The 20,753-nt window shown below is 37.7% G+C and overlaps 1 protein-coding gene across 3 annotated transcripts in view; it reads right to left on the bottom strand.

The window, feature by feature from the left end:
• The window catches only part of LOC126184901 (dihydrolipoyl dehydrogenase, mitochondrial-like), a 53,620-nt gene extending 33,640 nt beyond the window's left edge, over positions 1–19,980 (bottom strand). The window contains exons 1-4 of one of the 3 annotated variants that reach the window (XM_049927548.1): positions 19,927–19,980; positions 19,717–19,792; positions 11,020–11,175; positions 5,013–5,151 (exon numbers count right to left, since the gene is read on the bottom strand). In XM_049927548.1, coding sequence (XP_049783505.1) covers positions 5,013–5,151; positions 11,020–11,175; positions 19,717–19,755 — 334 coding nt within the window. In that variant the 5' untranslated portion in view covers positions 19,756–19,792; positions 19,927–19,980. Of the gene's footprint in view, positions 1–5,012; positions 5,152–11,019; positions 11,176–19,716; positions 19,793–19,909 lie in introns of all 3 variants that reach the window. The other 2 variants (XM_049927550.1, XM_049927549.1) reach the window with 2 other exon arrangements.
• Between the last annotated feature and the right edge of the window lie 773 nt (positions 19,981–20,753).

Here is a 20,753-nt window from a genome sequence, read left to right as displayed (position 1 = left end):
GGGAAAAACTCTAAGTTTTATGTTTAGTAATGAGAACAGATCCTGCATTGGCCTCTGACTTTCATTTAAGTATGTGGCATGGACACAGAGTACAGAAACCATCATACTGCATGTGACAACTTTCGGCATCAACCAACACCTCTCTAATATATTTACTGACACCAATGGTCACAAGATCTATCACTAACTTACCACCTGTAATGCATTATGGGGTGGCATTTGGTACAGTCTAGTCTGCATTCTCGACAAATTGTAACAGTAGGTGGCAGTAGGGCGGATAACTATCACCAACCACACACAATTATGAATACACACAGTATGTGAACCAAACTTCATTCAGGGCCTTCGTTTCAGTGTGTGCATTTTTCCACTGTCATATATGTTCCTTTCTCCCTTAGAGACAGATTATTGGAGAATAAAAGTATACCTATACATCGATGATGATGGGATTACAAAACAGTATCATGTCATTCACCTTAAGTGATCATGGGAAGAAATGAAAAGCCTAATCATGAAAACAAGCAAGGTATTTTAATATTTCTCCTGTCACATATGAGGCCATTGTAGTGTTGCATCATCACATCACATCACATCACATCACTGTTAAGTACCTACAAACAATGACTGTATCCATGTTTTTTTTTCTCTTTTTGCTAAACATGTGGAAGCTTCTGTCAGTGTACCACACATCACAAAAGAACAAGTTTTTTGTCAGACAGATGCTCACTGTAGGTACTGGTGCAATTGCACCTTATTTTTTAAGTTGTACCATAATTTATTATATTGTGCAGAAGGAAAAAAGGGAAGATTAGGGTTCAACATCTTGTTGACAATGGAGTTATTAGAGGTCAAGCTTAGTTAAGACAGGACCAGAACGGAAAACAGTAATGTCCTAAAGGAACCATTACAGCATTCAACTTAATCTCATTAACAGAAAATCAAAGTCCGGATTATCAAATGGGAATTTGAGCCCCTCTCTACTGAAATACAAGTCCAATGCCTTAATCTCTGTACTGCCTCACTTCATGCATGCAGATGAAAACTATTTTTGGGTCACTGTAGTGATATTACGGCCATCCATAGTAATGAAACTACTCTGTCATACAAGATAAATACAGTAGAACCTTACTAATCCATTCACTATGGGACCTGGAGCAGGGTCGGAATGCAAAAATGGTCAGATTATCAGAGGAATATTTTTGTTTCCCATAACATCAGAGTGCAGTACAGCACAGCACAACTTTAATGTTCAACTGGAAATACTATCCAAAGTATTGTTTTGTGTTAAAACAGTAACAAAATTAAAACAAAAAATTCACATGCTAAAATTAACACGAAAGTGTAATGTACAGTAATGTACTATTACTGTGAGTGAAAGTTTATCATCTCTACATACCTTATTGCAGTACTGCAATTGATTTGCATGTAACTGTTTAAAACATGAAAAGATCAAATGGAAAAAAGTTCTCATTTTAAGCAGGGTGAAAAAAATTGCAATGTCCTTATGCTCAGCAGACAACAGCTTTGATTTTGCCTCAATGTCCTGCCTTCTTAATCCACAAGACGTTTATTGCGGCAAACCTAGAAAACTGTTCGATGTATTGAAGGGCTATATCAAATGTATTTCTAGCACCTGTATGTGATACTCGAGTCGTAGGTTCATTGTCTTTGGTGTCATCACCCTTTCGTTCATTCTCATTGGTTGTTTCAGTTATAGCGTCAATGAGTTGGTTGTCAGTTAATTCTGCTTTTGTTGTGCAGTCAGCATCAGCTGTAATGCTCCATTCACTCAATGTCCACTTGCGAAGACAGCATCGCAAGTTTACATTTAACTGGTGGTCACTAATTTATAAAAGAATGTAAACACGATAAGACCTATTGATCGACTTAGAAACAAGTTATTTCATACTAAACGTGATCAAACTATCACACCTAGCAACAGTCAACTGTCTTACTGATCCATATCACAAACGATGAGCGATCTAAAAGTCCTATCCTGACTGTAGCAGCGGCCTTTGTAGGTAAACACACAGGAAATGGGATAGTCGGACTCAGTGGGCAGTTAGACCATCTCAGGTCAGATCAGCAAAGTTCTACTGTATGTGAGGATTTTGTGCCACCACAAGACTATGTAACTTACGAGAGATCTCAACTTGTGTTTCTGTTCTGTCAGCCCTTTATCATTTAAATTTTGTGTAATTTCATTTGTGAAATGAATAACTGCATGTTCTGTGGAGATATTCTTATGAAATCCAAATTGAGTGTGACTAAGTATTTTATTTTGGGAGGTATGTGTGTGTTTCTTGCATGCACAAGCTTTTCCAGTACGTACGATGTGGTGGTAAGTATTAAGACAAATTACCAAATTATTAATATCTGTCTCACTACTTTGCTTCTAAAGGAGACTGACAATAGGATATTTCATTCAGTCCATCTGGATGTAACCCCTATGATAAGTTATGTATTGCACACATGACTGAATGTGTTACAGATGTGTGACCTTGCTGCTAGCATGTATTGTACTGCTTTATCCCTTTAACAGTCTATGACAATTTACCGAGTTTCTTCACGGAAGTTATTGTTTTTAATTTTAGTATCTCAATTATTAATGTCAGAAATGTTTAATCACTTTTCTTAAGACAGCAGAACTATTCTTTGTAATAAATCAGTGCTTTTTTTCAGTCTGCTTGTCCTAACCAATTTATACAATTACCTTTCTTTTGTATGTACTATTTTGATTCCTTTTGTAATGCAAGGTTTTTCTGTCTTATTAGTGTTCTCTTGCAGATAGAAACCCATCTATAAATACATGAAATTTGGGATGGACATTGTCACATTATATATGTGTAGTCAGCTTCCTGCAATGCTACATTGAAGTTTCCTCTGGTCTGCTTATTAGTGACTGTTTTCCACAATACCACTTTATTGTAATCAGGTAAGTTATTTAGTATGATTAGATGTGCATCATGGATAGGAAGGTCATTCACTGAGAGAGAAATATTTACACCATACCTACAAGTATGTTGTCTTTCAGTGTACTTCTATCCTATGTAATTATGATATGAAAATTAACAACAAAACATGGGTTATAAGTGTTAAGAAACATATCCAAATAATTTATTTTATCTGACTCTTTCAGGATACCTCCACACATGATCATTTGCTTTATTTTGTCCACAACAAATCTGTCTAAGAATATTTGATAGTTTCTTAGAGGGGATCTATATACTGTAATATTTACAAATGACTTTTCCAGTAACAGTAATTCACAAGCACAGGCTTCCAACTGTTGACTTCAAGTTGAAACTACAGCTATAAATGGATTTGAACTTAATGTTATTTTTAACACATGACAACATCTGATTTCTCAGTATTTTGCACAGAAATGAGCTGCTAATTTATAGTCCTGGACGTTTAACATACGGACTCCTGAATGTACATGGAACTCTCGCAGGCATATTACATTAACTTTGTTTCTTAGTCCTCTCAAATGCTAATACATCACAGTAAACTTAATTAAAAAAGTTTCTTCTGGGTGCACACTACAGTTTTCTGGACTTTTTCCAAACTAGTATGTCTGAATGAGGTATTTACACAAAAAAGGCTGACCTCTCACACTTGTAATCACAGGAATTCTATCACTGGTGATGTCATCCCCTTATGTTCTCAGCCAGTTGCTGCTATCGAGAGATGGGGATATAGAAGACATGGCTTAGAACTAACAAGGAGTTGAAGACAAATCATTTCAGCTAATCTTTCTCCCTCCTGTTACGGCGGAGACCATGTCTGCTGTATGCTTCATCTCCCAATAACAGCAACTAGCATGGAACCAAAGTGAGTCCCACCCTAAGTCAGCAGGAATCCTGTCAGTTGTTTTACAATGAAACTTTCTGGCAGATCAAAACTGTGTGCTGTACCGAGACTTGAACTTGTGATCTCCACCTTTTTCTGCAAGTTTCATATCAGTGTACACACTGATGCAGAGTGAAAATTTCATTCTGGATCTTTCACAATACTTATGATCTGGTACCCATATCCTAGTTTTTCTTGCAACTGTTGGCCTACATCCCTCACATGAGTGCTCTACCTACGTTTCCTTCTTTGCACTGATCAACCTGATCTCCTTTTTCTACTAAATTAAGTTTTCATCCATTCTCTCTTATTCTTACTGACTGTCTGCTGCACTTTTACTTTCTTCTACAGCTGAATAAGGCTCCTCCCTTTCAACATGTCTGTACTTTACTAATGGTAACAGAGCTATCTGAACTAACCCCTTTTTGCTCCTCCCCATTACATGTTTCAATACATCCCTTACTCACTCAACTTCTCTAATTCAGTTTTTGCAGCCTCAATGTCCGCCTAAAGGGTACAAATCACCACCTCTTGAATCATGAAGATGAACGAGTTAACTGGTGGTGACATCCAACTGTGATTTAGTCTTGTTTTTTATCTTACTTCACTTAAGCCTGTATCTTGGGTTACTTTTGTGTATGCCTCATAATATGATTTAATTAAGTGTATGCATCATAGGGAGATTTAATTAAGTTTTCATGGTTTGTGAAATCTGTATATAAATATAAAGGAAATAATGTATGTTTTCACTACATCCATACAATGGAAATTATCTACAGATGAGTGATTCAATAAATGTATTCAAAGGAAGTTCCACATGAATCCTCTACCATGACACACCATGTATAGGAAAAGTTTCCACCAGTCAGTGATTAATTCAATAGAATGTGACTGTCTAGTAACTGGTTTCATGAAATACTTCTCACCATACACTTTTCAATAGCAACATGCACAAAATATTCTTTAATTTTTTCACTGATGTTAACTGTGTACATTATATTTTAAAACTTTTGTAATTCAAATGAATCCACAATGGTTGTTATGGACAAAACTTGTCTTAGCAAATGACAGATTTTTACATATACACGCTGCTGTTGGTGAAGTAGTTCTTTTTAATTACATTTACAAACAATGAAATAAAAAAAAAAAAAAAAAATTACCTTCTACTCCTCTCTTCGCTAAGTCGCCTGAATGAGCCATGTGATAGTAGTGTGAATTGTTTAACAAAGCTTTGGAAGGAATACAACCAACATTCAGGCATGTTCCTCCTAATGTATCATTCTTCTCAACACATACGGTCTGAAACAAAGGAATAAGTGAAACTTCAAACATATATATGAAAAACATAGCTGTAGATATGTAATATGAAAGATCTACAGTGAGAAACAGAAGATTTTAAAACCATAAGTTTCCTTTGTCTACAGATGGTGAACAGTGACAAGATTTTACAGACCTTTCAAATGAGTATACAAAAAAAGCCACCAGGAAAGACAAAAAAAGAAAGAGAGAGAGAGAGAGAGAGAGAGAGAGAGAGAGAGAGAGAGAGAGAAAAGGGATTTACAATGAAGTACAACATAAATGAATATAAAGCCTGACAAATTAGGGTGAATGTAATGAAGGACAGTTGATGAATAATTCACAATAACTAACTGCATATTGTGCTCTTTATTTCAGCCTGTTTCACCATATACATGGTCTGTATCTTTCTTCTCACTAGAAGCACTTCACGGCTTTGCAATTGATGATGTTCTCTACAGTACAATTAGTTAGTACCCACAATTTTCTCTTAGGTTTCCGCTAAATTCATGGGTTTTACCACATACTTTGGTTTTTCATATTCCCTTTCTATTAATTCTTTCTTTTCGTTTTTCACCAACACTTTTATTCTTTCTTACTTGCTCTCTCTCTCTCTCTCTCTCTCTCTCTCTCTCTCTCTCTCTCTCTCCCTCCCCCCTCCCCTACCAGTAAGTTTTCCACTTTTTACTTTTTTCCTAATGTGCCATTTTATTTGGGCTTTTTCTTTTGACACTTCTGCATTTAGGTATCTTTTATAACATTTATGTCAAGTGTCTTCTTCCTTTTACTAATTTCTCTGCCATACCAAAGGTAAAATTTCAGGATTCTTAATCTCTGCTTCAGCAAGCACTGGTTCCAAAACCTTAAACTCTTAGACCACCAGCACAGACAACTGTTTCATCCTTAAAAGTAATTTCCATGTAAGATGTAATCACAAGCACAAAATACACAACAAGAAAGAAAAAAAGAGAAGGTTGCGAAGAAGTTTTGAAGAGAAGAGCACAAGACTTAATGCAAAATGGCTCTAATCACTAGTGCTGAATAGTGCAATACATATAAAAAATTTATGTAGTGTATCATCCTCTTGTTTACATGGGATGTATAACTGTCACTGATATTCATTCGAACATTGTTTTCAAATGGTGAGACACACATTCACTAATAAGTTTTTGAACACCTTGTAACAGTTTCAGAGATTCATGACTATTTCTGTCAACAGTCAAAATATTCTGGATTACACATACGTTTTTTCCACCCTCACTACAAAAACAACAGAAAAAATTTAACAATATTGTAGAAAAGGAAAGTACATAATGACATCAGAGCTATTTTGCTTAACTGTCATTCCATGTTCCACTTGCCTCTAGACCAGGGCATGCCAAAAGTCACGCGTGCAGCATGTGCGGGCCAAAACGTTACCTGTCACTTGGCTTTGCTCGATTCTTCATTAGCATTTTGCGATTGGCACAAAACTCTGAGTTCTGCAGAATCGTGGTGTCAGTGTTGTTTATCCTTTGTTATTTGTCCTTGACATGAAGGACATTCACAGGTCCTGTGGCAGTTTGCACAGAAAACGGCAGTCTACTTATCTATTATCCCAAGCCATTAAAATAAATGCAATCAACAGAGATGAGAATTCTCAATTTGCACAAGTGACGGGTACTGCTTATTTGTTACAAAATGACATTATAGTACCATGCAGAAGGAATTTAAACTTTTAGAAGACTATGAAAGAGCAAAAAACCATACATGGTGCACTTGAAGAAACTAGTGGTACGAAAAATTTCTGAAGTTGCACCAGTTATTCATTTTTCAGTTGCAACAGTTTTCAAAGGAAATGAATGAAGAGTACAGAGACTTCATACATTACTGCAAAGTACATTGGTTAAGTCAAGGGGCAAGCCTGAAATTATTATTTGACTTAAATCTTGCCATTGTTGAACTTATGAAGGAAAAAGAAATGCAAGAATGAAAATTGGGAAATCCAGAACAGATTGCAGACTTCGTATTTTAAGTGCACTTTACTGCGCACTGCCCACAGTAAGACATTGCAAGGTAACTTCTTTTTGATTTGATGATGATGCATTTAAAAAGAAAATTGTGTTGTAGAAGGAACGCAGTCTGACAAAGACAATCCAGTTCCCTAATCTCACTAGCGTTAAAGAAAGCGCAAGGGGCGAAGATTTCATAGTGGCCTTGCAAGAATGACGATGATAGTCTTATGAAGACTTTGAGGACACTGTCAATCTTACAACTGTTGTTGCTGTAGTTTTTATTGGTACTGTTGTCTACAAAGCAACTTATGCATAAGACATTGAACAAGTCAAGTTATAAATATACAGCTGAAAGTCATTTATAGGCATATGTATTTAAGGTTGCAATACTACACTTTATACATGATGATGATGTCCCATACTCCAAGGAGCATAGGGGTCGATGCAGGAAACCCGCATCGCTGTACTAGGCAAGGTCCTAGCAGAGGTGGTTTGCCATTGCCTTCCTCCGACCGTAATGAGGATGAACAATGATGATGAAGATGACACAACAACACCCAGTCATCTCGAGGCAGGGAAAATCCCTGAACCTGCCAGGAATTGAACCCAGGACCCCGTGTGCAACAAGCGAGAATGCTACCACAAGACCACGAGCTGCAGACATAAGTATTTATATGATGCACACTTCATAAATTTAAATATTCTTCAATGAATAAAAGCAGTGATGCTGTAAATACGAGGTGCATTCAACTTCTAAGGCCTCCGATTTTTTTTCTAATTAACTACTCACTCGAAATCAATGAAACTGGCATTACTTCTCAACGTAATCGCCCTGCAGACGTACACATTTTTCACAATGCTGACGCCATGATTCCATGGCAGCGGCGAAGGCTTCTTTAGGAGTCTGTTTTGACCACTGGAAAATCACTGAGGCAATAGCAGCACAGCTGGTGAATGTGTGGCCATGGAGAGTGTCTTTCATTGTTGGAAAAAGCCAAAAGTCACTAGGAGCCAGGTCAGGCGAGTAGGGAGCATGAGGAATCACTCCAAAGTTGTTATCAGAAAGAAACTGTTGTGTAACGTTAGCTCAATGTGCGGGTGCGTTATCTTGGTGAAACAGCACACGCGCAGCCCTTCCCGGATGTTTTTGTTGCAGTGCAGGAAGGAATTTGTTCTTCAAAACATTCTCGTAGGATGCACCTGTTACCGTAGTGCCCTTTGGAACACAATGGGTAAGGATTATGCCCTCGCTGTCCCAGAACATGGACACCAGCATTTTTTCAGCACTGGCGGTTACCCGAAATTTTTTTGGTGGCGGTGAATCTGTGTGCTTCCACTGAGCTAACTGGCGCTTTCTTTCTGGATTGAAAAATGGCATCCACGTCTCATCCATTGTCACAACCGAAGAAAAGAAAGTCCCATTCATGCTGTCGTTGCGTGTCAACATTGCTTGGCAACGTGCCACAAGGGCAGCCATGTGGTCGTCCGTCAGCATTCGTGACACCCACCTGGATGACACTTTTCGCATTTTCAGGTCGTCCTGCAGGATTGTGCGCACAGAACCCACAGAAATGCCAACTCTGGCGGCGATCTGTTCAACAGTCATTCGGCGATCCCCCAAAACAATTCTCTCCACTTTCTCGATCATGTCGTCAGACCAGCTCGTGCGAGCCCAAGGTTGTTTCGGTTTGTTGTCACATGATGTTCTACCTTCATTAAACTGTCGCACTCACGAACGCACTTTCGACACATCCATAACTCCATCACCACGTCTCCTTCAACTGTCGAATTTCAATTGGTTTCACACCACGCAAATTCAGAAAACGAATGATTGCACGCTGTTCAAGTAAGGAAAACATCGCCATTTTAAGTATTTAAAACAGTTCTCATTCTCACCGCTGGCAGTAAAATTCCATCTGCCGTACGGTGCTGCCATCTCTGGGATGTATTGACAATGAACGCGGCCTCATTTTAAAACAATGTGCATGTTTCTATCTCTTTCCAGTCTGGAGAAAAAAAATCGGAGGCCTTAGAACTTGAATGCACCTCATGTGACTTTAAGAGATTTTCCGAAGGTATTGACCTCAGTAATAGCTTTTATGTTTTCAAGGAGTTTGTTATAAAGCTTAACTCCCATGTGAAAAGGACCTTTTTAGCACAGAGCTGTGGCGATTTGGGTCATATGTAAGTTTCTATTTTGTCTGGTAAAGTGATTGTGTATACCACAGTTATTTTGCAGTCTGCAGTGCTTATCTATTACATTTATTTTAAAGAATAAAAGGGTTTCCACAATGTATACACATGGTAATGGTGGAATACCTGATTTCTTAAACAGAGGTTTACAAAGTCTCTAGGCTTGCAGCCAAGCAAGAGTCTAATGGCCCTTTTTTTGTTTAAAAAAGTGCTGTTAGCCGTTTTAGAGTTTCCCCAGAAGGATACCCCATATCTAAGACGAGAATGAAAGCAGGTGTGATATTCATTCATTACTGTTTTCTCACTACAGCACGATTTTAGTGAGCAAAGAAGGTAACATGTTTTGTTCAGTTCTGCATTGAGATATTGAATATGCTTATTCCCTTTGATGTTGCTCAGCAGTCAGTCCTAAGAATTTGGTTTCAGTACTGCTACCAACTTGTTCGACATTGATAGAGACCTGTAGTAGTTCCATCTGCTTTTATTTCTTCATTTGTTGTCCTTGGTGTCGATGTACTGGCTGAAAAATGGGTTGCGAATTCCAACACCGACTACTGTGAATAATGTAGCCAACTGGTGCACAGTTGCGTTTCACAGTACCTTTATATCACTTTTCACAACCCCCTAATAATATAGTGGTATATGTGGCCAGTGCACTATCGTTTTAAGTTCCAATACGCCTCATTAATAGTTAGCAGGCGAACCATCCACATACTGCTACAATAGTTTACTGTTGAATGTCTACGAGCAGTAAAAGCCTAACCTCAAGTTTCACAGTTCTTGAAGAATAATCAGGTACATATGGAGAAGACACTGTCACTATTTTTACACACAGTCTAATTGTTTAACACTTATTCCACAGTTAATTTGAAGCACTATTATTGTTCTAATCAGCACAGGTTACTCGTCTGAAACTCTGCCATGGACTGACTTCCTGTGACCAAAAATCGGGCCCTTATATATCCTCACAATAATAGGTTCTGAAACTACACGTTATTCGAAGTTTAACTACAGGAATTACAATTAAAACTTAACTCATTAAATTAAATTAATACATCAAAAAATTTGTTCCTTTTAACAGTTTCTACAAGAGTTAGGCCGAATTATTTGTTTAAATCATGAAATTAACAACTATCGTTAGACAAACAATATTTTTGACAAAATTTAATTACTTTGGCATTAATTAAGGGCTGGCTTTGCTAACACATTTTCGAGTAGAGCCAAATATATACTTTAAGATTACTAGCATTTCATCTTCTAAATGTTTATAACTATTACAGAATTTATATTTGTTTATACATCAACAACAGAATTTAAGTTGCTGATTTCACCCTATATCAAAAGATACGAACTAGGAATAGTCAAAACAAATTAGAAAAGCAATTACATACATAAAAATAAGCATAGAATTTGATCTGGCGTTATATGCTTTACAATATTAAAAAATAAAGAGAACTAAGAATGTCTATGTTCATTAAGACTGTCAAAATTTATGGGGAGCCATTTGAGAATATTGTTTCAGAGGGAAAAACATCTGTGACATACTGATCCCACTTGTAAGAAGAAGAATGAATTATCATGCACCACTACTTTGAATTATGGAAGCTACTTTCCTCAGAAACCGTATAATTCAATGTCACATGACCACAAAAGAGTAAACTTAATATTATACACTAAATTTTACCTTCATGCCCAGCTGAGCTGATTTTATGGCTGCCACATAGCCACCCGGCCCTGACCCAATAACTGCAACATCTGCTTCATGGGATGCCGCATATTGTCGCTGTTGTATGCAAGTTAACAGGGGGCTGATGTTTGGAGCACGTTGTACATTTGAAGGCTGAAAAAATACATTGTCAAAATTTACAATGCAGATCTTCAGTAACACAAGAATATAAATAAATAATATTATAACTGGTGATTTAGAGATATCAATCAATACAAATATATGAAAAAATGGCGTTAGTAAGCAATGTGATACCTCACTGATGACACCACTAACACTAGAGATTCAAGCCTGAAGGAATGACCAATGGATGACATCACTGACACCATGAGAACATTAGCAATAATACAACCTGACAAATTACAGCGAACTTACTGGAATAAGGTGTTATGGAAAGGAATGTTGTTATTAATGCCTTCAAACATGCCAAAATTTGAAATCAGATCACTATGGGTAGACTTATCAACAGCAAGCTTGGAGTGTGAAGTATGTAATTATGTAAAGAAAAAGACTTTCATGGGATTACCAAAAGTTGTGATTCCACCCATCTACTTCGACCCATGGCATCATCTAGATGGCAGACAGCTCTATTTGTTGCACATACAATATGGCAAACATGACGCCACTCGTTACAACCACAAACAAACAGGAAAAATATTAAACTACACCAATAAAATGAAACTAACGGGACAACCATGGGAAGGGTGGGAGAAACTAAATACATGACAATAACACCACTAACAGTGATATTAACCCAAAACTCAAGCACATGAAACTCAACATTCAAAAAACACTGGGAAACAATGGTATCATAAATTTTGCTTGACCTCTATGGTTCAAATGAAGTCTGTGGTGTGCTAATTTTATAGTTACCATTGATGCAACAACAATTGCTGCATTAAGGAGTGGAACCTCAATACCAGGAACCCACACACAACTCCAAAACCAGATACCACAAATTTCATTTGACCTATATGGCAGCTACCTGATGCCTGCAGGGAAAAATGAACAATGCATGCAAATTGTCACATCTCTTATCCAAACCTTCACTCACCCTATCTATCTAAAATGAAGCCCACAGGACAACACAGCAAAACTCACACATCTAATACAAAAACAAAGCCCAACCAATAATGGTAAACTAATATCAATGATACCTACCAACTACAGACAACCAATTATCAAACACAAATATGAAACCTCAAAATTAATGAGATCTTCCATCACTACCAATTCCGACAAAAAACAAAACAAAATTGTCTGCAAAGAGCCCAAATAACTTTAGGAACTTTGTCATAGACACCATATCTTTACCCATTGCAATAAGCAATTACCACATATAGAGGAATGTTCAATACGAGTCAGCAACATACAAAATGTGACAAATGCAGTAAACAATATATCACAATTAAGTGCCTGGAAGAGGGTTCATTGAACCCTGTTCAAGTTATTTCTCTACCATTCCATTCTTGAACAGCACGTGGGAAAAACGAACGCTTAAATCCTTCTGTGCAAGCTTCGATTTCTTCTTCGCTATGTAGGTGGCTGCCAACAAAATATTTTCACACTATGAGGAAAAAACTGGTGACTGAAATTTCATGAAAACATGCTGCCGCACCGAAAAATGTCTGTTTTAATGATTGCCATCCCAATTCATGTATGATATCTGTGGCACTCTCTCCCCTATTTTCTGAATTTTTTGAACATCCTCCGTCGATCCTATGTGATGTAGATCCCACGCAGCACAGCAATACTCCAGAAGAGGATGTACAAGCATAGTGTAGACAGTCTCTCTCTAGTAGACCTGTTGCATTTTCTCAATGTTCTGCCAGTAAATTGTAGTCTCTGGTTTACTTCACCCACAACATTATCTATGTGATTGTTCCAATTTAAGTTATTCATAACCATAATACCTAAGTATTCAGTTGAATTTACAGCCTTTAGATTTGTGTGATTTATCATTTAGCTGAAATTTAACGGCTTCCTTTTAGTTCTCATGAGGGTGACTTCACACTTTTCTTTATTTAGAGTCAATTGCCACTTTCCGCATCATACAGGTATCTTGTCAAAATCATTTTGTAATTTGTTTTGATCATCTGATGATTTTATAGGACAGTAAATGACAGCATATTCAGCAAACAATCTAAGAGGGCTACTCATATTGTCTCTTAATCATTTATATAGGTCATGAACAGCAGAGCACCTATGACACTTCCTTTGGGAACGGCAGATATTACTTCTGTTTTACTTGATTACTTTCTGTCAATTAGTATGAACTGTGTGACCTTTCTGATAGGAAACCATAAAACCAGTTGACAACTGAGATGACAATCCATATGTATGCAATTTGACTAGAAATAACTTGAGGTACGATGTCAAAAGCCTTCTCAAAGTCTAAAAATTTGGAATAAATTTGACACCTCCTGTCAACACTCATTACTTTATCAGAATAAAGAGCTACTTGTGTTTCACAAGAACTATATTTTCTGAATCCTTGTTAGTTGTTTGTCAATAAACCGTTTTCTTCGAGATAACCCAATGTTATACACAGTCTATGTTCCAAAATCTTACTGCAAATCGACATATGGGTCTGTAATTTAGTGGATTATTCCCATTTCCCTTCTCGAGTACTTGTGTTGACTTGTGCAACTTTCCAGTCTTTGGGTAGAAATCTTTAAATGAGCGATCAGTTGTATATGACTGCTAAATATGAAGTTATTGTATTGGCACACTCAGAGGAATGTGACTGGTATACAATCAGAACTGGAGGCCTTTTCTTTCTTAAGTGATTTAAGCAGCTTTGCTACATCAAGGATATCTATTTCTAAGTTGCTCATGTCGGCAGTTGTTGGTTCAAATACTGGAACATTTACTCAGTCTTTTTTTGGTAAAAAAGCTGTATTTAGTAACTCTGCTTAGTGGCACTATCATCAATAACATCACCATTGTTATCAAGCATTGAAAGTACTGATTGTGTGTTTCTGCTGGTTTAATCTACATACGACCCAAATCTCTTTGGATTTTCTGCCATATTTTGAGACAGAGTTTCATTGTGGAAAGTATAAGAAGCATCTCACACTTAAGTTTTCACTACACTGAGTTCCTGTAAAATGTTATCAATCTTGGGGGTTTTTCAATCTCTTACAATTGGCATGCTTTTTTCGTTGCTTTTACAGCGGTGTTCTGAACTGTTTAGTGCACCTTTGGGGATTAGTACCATCTCTCATTCGTTTATTTGGTATACACTGATCACCCAGAACATTATGACCAACGACCTACTATTGATATAAATCCATCCAGGCGATAACAGAGTCACCTGGTAAGGAATGACTGCTTGCCAGATACATGCATGGTGCATGCAGTGTCAGTAAGCTTGCTGTCCCTGGGTAGAATGGGGAAGGCATGTGACCAGAGTTTGACCAAAGGCACACTGAGATGGCCCGGAGACTCAGCATGAGCATTTCTAAAACAGCACGACTTGTTGGGCATTCAAGGAGTGCCGTGATGTCTTCAACATGTGGCAAAACCAAGTTGAAACCATGTCCAGGTGTTGTGGGATTGCATGGCCACTCATTACAGATGTATGACATCATCGGCTGGGAAGACTAGTAATACAAGTGGTGAACTGTGGCGGAACTAACATCAGACTTTAATTCTGGGCAGAGTACAAGTGTGTGTGAATGCTCAGTGCACCGAACACTCCCAACGATAAGCCTCTGCAGCCAAAGACCCATGTATGTGCCAATGTTAACACCACGACATCGGCAACTATGACTGAATCGGGCATGTGACTATCAGCACTGGATGTTGGCACAGTAGCAGAGCATTGGGTGGTCTGATGAAACCCAATACTTCCTTCATCATGCTGATGGGAGGGTGCAAATCTGTCTTCTTCCAGGGGAACAGCCTCATGTTACCTGCACTGCAGGATGAAGACAGGCTGGTGGCAGTTCCAATATGCTTTGGGGAACATTCACATTGGCATCCTTGGGTCCAGTGGAACTTGTGCAAGACAACATGACAGCCAAGGAGTATGATACATTGGTTGCAGACCACATACACCCCTTCATGACTATCACATTTTCCAAAAGCAGTGGCATTTTTCAACAAGATAATGCGCCATGTCACAAGGTCATGGGTGTGATGGAGTGGTTCGAGGGGCACAGTGGCAGTTTCAGTTGATGTGTTGGCCCCCAAAATTGCCAGATTTGAACCTGATCAAACATAACTTAGATATAATTGAACGTGGCATCAGAGCTCGTCACCTCCTCCCCGGAATTTACAGGCATTAGGTGATTGTGTGTGCATATGTGGTGCCTACTCCGCCCAATGACCTCCAAAGCCTTATTGCCCAAAGATTAGGTAGGTATTCGTCTCTCAACAGCTGTCGATACTACTACTTTGAATTTAAACCACATCTGGTCTATCCTTACACATTCAGATTGGAAGGAGTGGAGGCTGTTTCTTAGGGAGACATCAAGTGGATTTTTACCTGCTTTTTTTAAACAGATGTATTTTATGTTTTTATGATGTGTTTGAACGTTATGGTATTCAGTCTCGCTACAACCACCTTGCGTACACCAATCCCTGTATTCATCATGATGCTCCCTGTATTCATCATGATGCTCCCTATAGAGTCAAGATTATTTGTTGCTTAGAGGTCACCCATGTTTTCACAAACATTTACACTTCGAGCAGTCTGCACCAATGTTCAAAATAATTTTCTGAGCACATTTAGAACCATTCTAGATGACATTTTATGTCTACATCAGACCTTAAACATGTATTTTCACCAACATATCAAGGGAAGATTGAAGATACCACCAACAACTATAATAGTATGATTAGGGTGCCTATCAGAAATGAGATTCAAGTTTTCCTTGCACTGTTCAGCAACTATCATGTAGCTCGAAAGGGGGGGGGGGGTTGTCAGTAAAATTAATCAATTATTAATTTATTCCAGTTGTCAAGTATATCGTTTGCTCATAGTAATTCATGCATGGCTCCTGGTAACTAGGGTCATGATATTGCCAATTTTTTCACACATGCTAAGGTACAGACCAGTCTGTCACCATAACTAGTTTTTGTACTATCACATCCTGTCGCTTTGCCAGCTCACAAACTGTTACAGCTTCCAACCTATCCTACACCTCAGGCTAACCTACAGATCAGTGTGTCACCACAGCCAGTTTTATTTTGTTATTGCTTTCAAATGTGTTAAGCTTCACCAGCCGACAACATAACTGTGAATATGTGCACCAAAAGGTGACATGACAGCAGCCGTTCACATTGCATCACTGACCAAAGCCAACAAACCTTATCTAACATGCTTCTTCATCTGCAATGACCTGCTCTTAAATTTCTGTGTTGTATCCATTACTGGCAAAAGAAGAGAAACACTGTTAAATTCCTGAACATAAGAAACACAGCACTAATAATATCAAACACACGTACAAATCCATCACCTGCTATAGGCAAAATCAAAGTAACTAACCAGCACAGCAACACTCTTATAATGACCTCCTCACACACTCTACCATAAAATGACTCACTAAGATACCTAACAACTTTTAAAGAAACATTCAACACAAGAGAATGCCAACAAATACCACAAAATAATATCTGCAAACATGTCCTGACTAACACTGTGCACGAAGACGTGAAAACACAGTAGTTACATCATGAGTCAAATCAGAGGGGCTGAATCGCACATTCATTGACTTAAGCCACCACCCACAAGAACTGAACAATATATTGTAAACGGAACACATCAGCACAATCTACAACTGAAACATATGAATATAAACATTGAAGACATCTATGCAACACGTATCATCAGACTTCAATGAATATATCATTGGCCAACTTAGTTTGCTAGAACCACAAATTGCACATTTTACCCAGCATTTACTTCATATAATTTTACAGTAATATAAGAGGTTCACATTTGTATGAGAAATGTACAACTCTGCCAGAGTGTGTTTTAAAGCACTGCCCCTGTATCTGTCCAAACACAATAACAAATGTTTTTTTCCTTATACACAAAATAAGAAACTGCTTATGCTATGGCAAGTGGTACCTTGTAACACTCTTTTAGTCATATCTGTGTCCCCTTTACTTTAGCACTTGTGTACCACACTTTCATAATGAATGAGAGCTTTAAGGAAAGTGAAATGAGTTAAATTACACATTAACTAGCAGTAGCAGCCACCACATGCAGCTACTGTTTAGTATTCCAACAACAAATTATGACTAGTGTTACTCTACTCACGTTGATATAAAAAAGAGAAGCAGTACTACGAAAAAAACCCTACTCTTCCTCTTACAGCACACAGCTGTAGCTTTTATCTAATGCTCCATACTTAGCATTTATGAATATTTTCAACATGAAATCTGGGTAGGACCAGCATTATTGTAATTCTCTTACAGTCTCCTTTAATTAAACTAGTGACTAGTTTTGAACTAACAATGCTTGGTTAGGTGTCAATCAGTTCACACCCAAGTAACTCACATGACACACAGTCACAGGGGAGCCGGACCAGTTTCGCAATGCAGACATTTCATGAAGTGCAGTGAACTACCATAAACATATTTTTTTTTCCAACTACATATACTACTACAGTTGTCTATATACTGAAGAAGTAAAGAAACCAGTCACAGACTTTAGCAACAGAATACAGAACATATTTATAAACTCTAGACAGTAACACAGAAGTTATTTTTACTTCTACTATTGTGTTTGCAAATTTCAGTGTTAATCCTGAAGTTCTTGACATGTTCGTAAGAATCTCAGGGACCCTTACATGGATTCTGCAATGTACCACTCACCTTTTTCATTACCATTACTGTTAAATTTTAGCATTAATCCCCCCTCCCCGAACAAATTCACTCTGTAATTCTTTTCATAATGTGTGTAAGACCTCAAGTGTGGAAACGTTACTGTGATGGTTTGAAGAAACCCTGGGATCTGTCTTTCACAATAATGAGACCAAATTCTAAACAGGACTATAGGGGGGAGGGGGGACATTCGACATCTCTCATTGTATTTATATACAATGACAAAAAGTTTAACAATTCCACTGATACTGACATGTTATTCCGCTTCTGCATTTATAAAACAAGAGCCGCATAACAACAATGATACTCTCACTTGCCTTCTGAGAACACAGTATATTCACATTTAGCATTAAATTCATTTCACTTTAAAAAACTTGAAGCTATCCTCAAACACTGACCAGCAGTAACTGCTGATTTGGCTGCAGCTACCAATGTAAATAATACATGGCTACACATTTACTTCTTTATCTAATTTGATCACTTAATGTCAGTCCAGCACTAATTCTACTCTGACATATGTAAAACATGATCAAATCAGTCTGGTTACAATTTCTGCAATACACAGTCCATTTATACACATGTAATTAAACCAGGTTTTTTGTTGTTTCATTAACCAACCACTGCAAGTACTATTTTCCTTGGCATTATAATGAGCAATGCCAAAGGCTATAAAATTTATCATTGCTCTTAAGAAATTCAGAAATCAGTATGCAGCTCTAATTGTGGACTGTGCCAAAGGGAGGTTGTGATCACCAATAAAATGACAGCTAATGTGTGTTGCTCATGGTTAACAAAATTCATGTCAAGCATTTCTATCCTTTCAAACGAAACATGGCATAAACATACCATGTTCACCAAAAGCAGGTGTGCACCCTGCAAATGGTGAAAGGCTGAGGACGTAACATCGGACATTTGAATATAAATTCAATTCAAAAGAGCCAAACCTTGAATAACATTAAAAAAGACTGAAGTTTATTATGTACATAGTTTCTCTTCAATAGCAGACACCATCCGCAAAAATGATAAATTACAAGAGACACAAAAAAGGCTCGAGTTATGAAACGAGGCAGTACCATTATAGGACATCACAACAAGGGCCGATGCAGCCTCATAATGCCTCTTTAAACTGGCAAGTCAGCCACAATTTATTACTATGCAATAATGACACTTTTGCAGATTCTGCAACAGGAACATACAAATAACATTAGAACTGCTATGAGCTTGAAAGTAATAATCTTTCTCTAGTGCATTTGTGATATAATTCTTATACGGAAAATGTCTGTTTAACAACAGTTTACTGTTGTCTTCTATAGGAGTAAAAATGTACGATTTGACAAACAGTAAGTCACGTAAGGACTACCCGACTAATTCGTCACTAGTCACTATTAAATGTAGGGTCACCATGTTAAGAAAATAGTATCTTTTACAGGAGATTCAATCGTATGGAAAACATAGGTCACTATATTTTCCCGAGAATACTGTCGGACATTACTGAGTTCTTCAAACTGAAGTAATCTGTTATGCTACTTCAGAGGAGGCTACTTAGGTTCTATGGCATCCCATAGGTTGGCTGAACGGTTAATACCTAAAACGTCTCTTATCCATTCAGCTGAACACATGTAAGTTTGTTCTGTATATATCTCAAATGTGTACACTCTACGAAATTGCTGCGGTAGGAGCTGTATAGTGAACATTTAAGATTTTCTGCTAAAGTGGGACTGTGTCTTTAAATCGATTTCACTCGGTATTTAGGAACATATTGAATATTTCTTCGCAGTTCTGAGATGTTGTCAGTAACGTGAAATAACACTCACAAACCTTTAACGAAGTCAATCTATACAGGGCACCTAAACTCATTATTTCTGCTGTCTCCTTCAAAGGTGTTATCAGGGCCCTGAAAACGGAAATGAAACCCTTTATTAAATTTTTATTCTTGCCAGTTACACACCCGAAAGCAAGAAATTTTAAAATCCTTAAACAAAACTAAAACTATACACATATTAAATACCACCTCTCTAACCTTCTCACCTTGTTCCACCCGGTCAGAGATTTCATAACCAAGCAAGACGCATATCGATGGTCTCATTTTAATTTCATGGATCGACGCTTTCCTTAGTTTCGAGATATTAACATTATTTATAAACCGCACATATTTCTAATCACAGATAACATTAGCTAATTTTTAATTCACCCGTAGATTATTTACAAGAACGTCATTAGTCGGCAATTTTTTTTGAATAGGAGAATGTCTTTAATCGCATATCTTGCTGATGGTGTTACCCATTTCTATGTATTTGGACTGATTTATTTAATAACATAGAACCGTATGTTTCACTGCTGAACTCCATCACGGTTTGTTGTGCTGTTCTTGTTTTAATACTGTTTTTTGTCCAAAGTGTTTTGAAGCTTTTCATGTTGTATATTAATGACCTTGCAGACATTATTACTAATAACCTTAACCGATCTGCTGAGTCATACAAAAATATCTACACGTAGATATAGAGCCTGTGATAATTCACGTCGTCATTCGTTATATACGTTCAATATCCCCTTCTTCCAGGATTGGTCACATGACTGATGAGTAAAGACCGGTCCACATGCAACAAACTGTCTGTGCAAAAATTTGCTCATACCACATCTGCGCAGACACATAGTTGCGAACAGGAGATTTGTGCAGATATGAGATGTGCGCATACCTGGACGTAGGAGTTAGAGGTCTGCACGAAATCGCTCAAATTTGTGGGTCCAAATCACATCTGCAGAGACACGCTGGAGCGCGTGAACAGAAGAGCGTTGCAGATCTGGCGGTAAAACGTGTCTGAGTCAGGTGACTGTTAAGTCAGGTGTTACTCGAC

The sequence above is a fragment of the Schistocerca cancellata genome, chromosome 4 (genome assembly GCF_023864275.1).
Source record: "Schistocerca cancellata isolate TAMUIC-IGC-003103 chromosome 4, iqSchCanc2.1, whole genome shotgun sequence".
Classification (NCBI taxonomy): Eukaryota; Metazoa; Arthropoda; class Insecta; order Orthoptera; family Acrididae; genus Schistocerca; species Schistocerca cancellata.
Note: the sequence above shows the minus strand (reverse complement) of the source record. Positions and strands in the feature narration are given on the sequence as shown.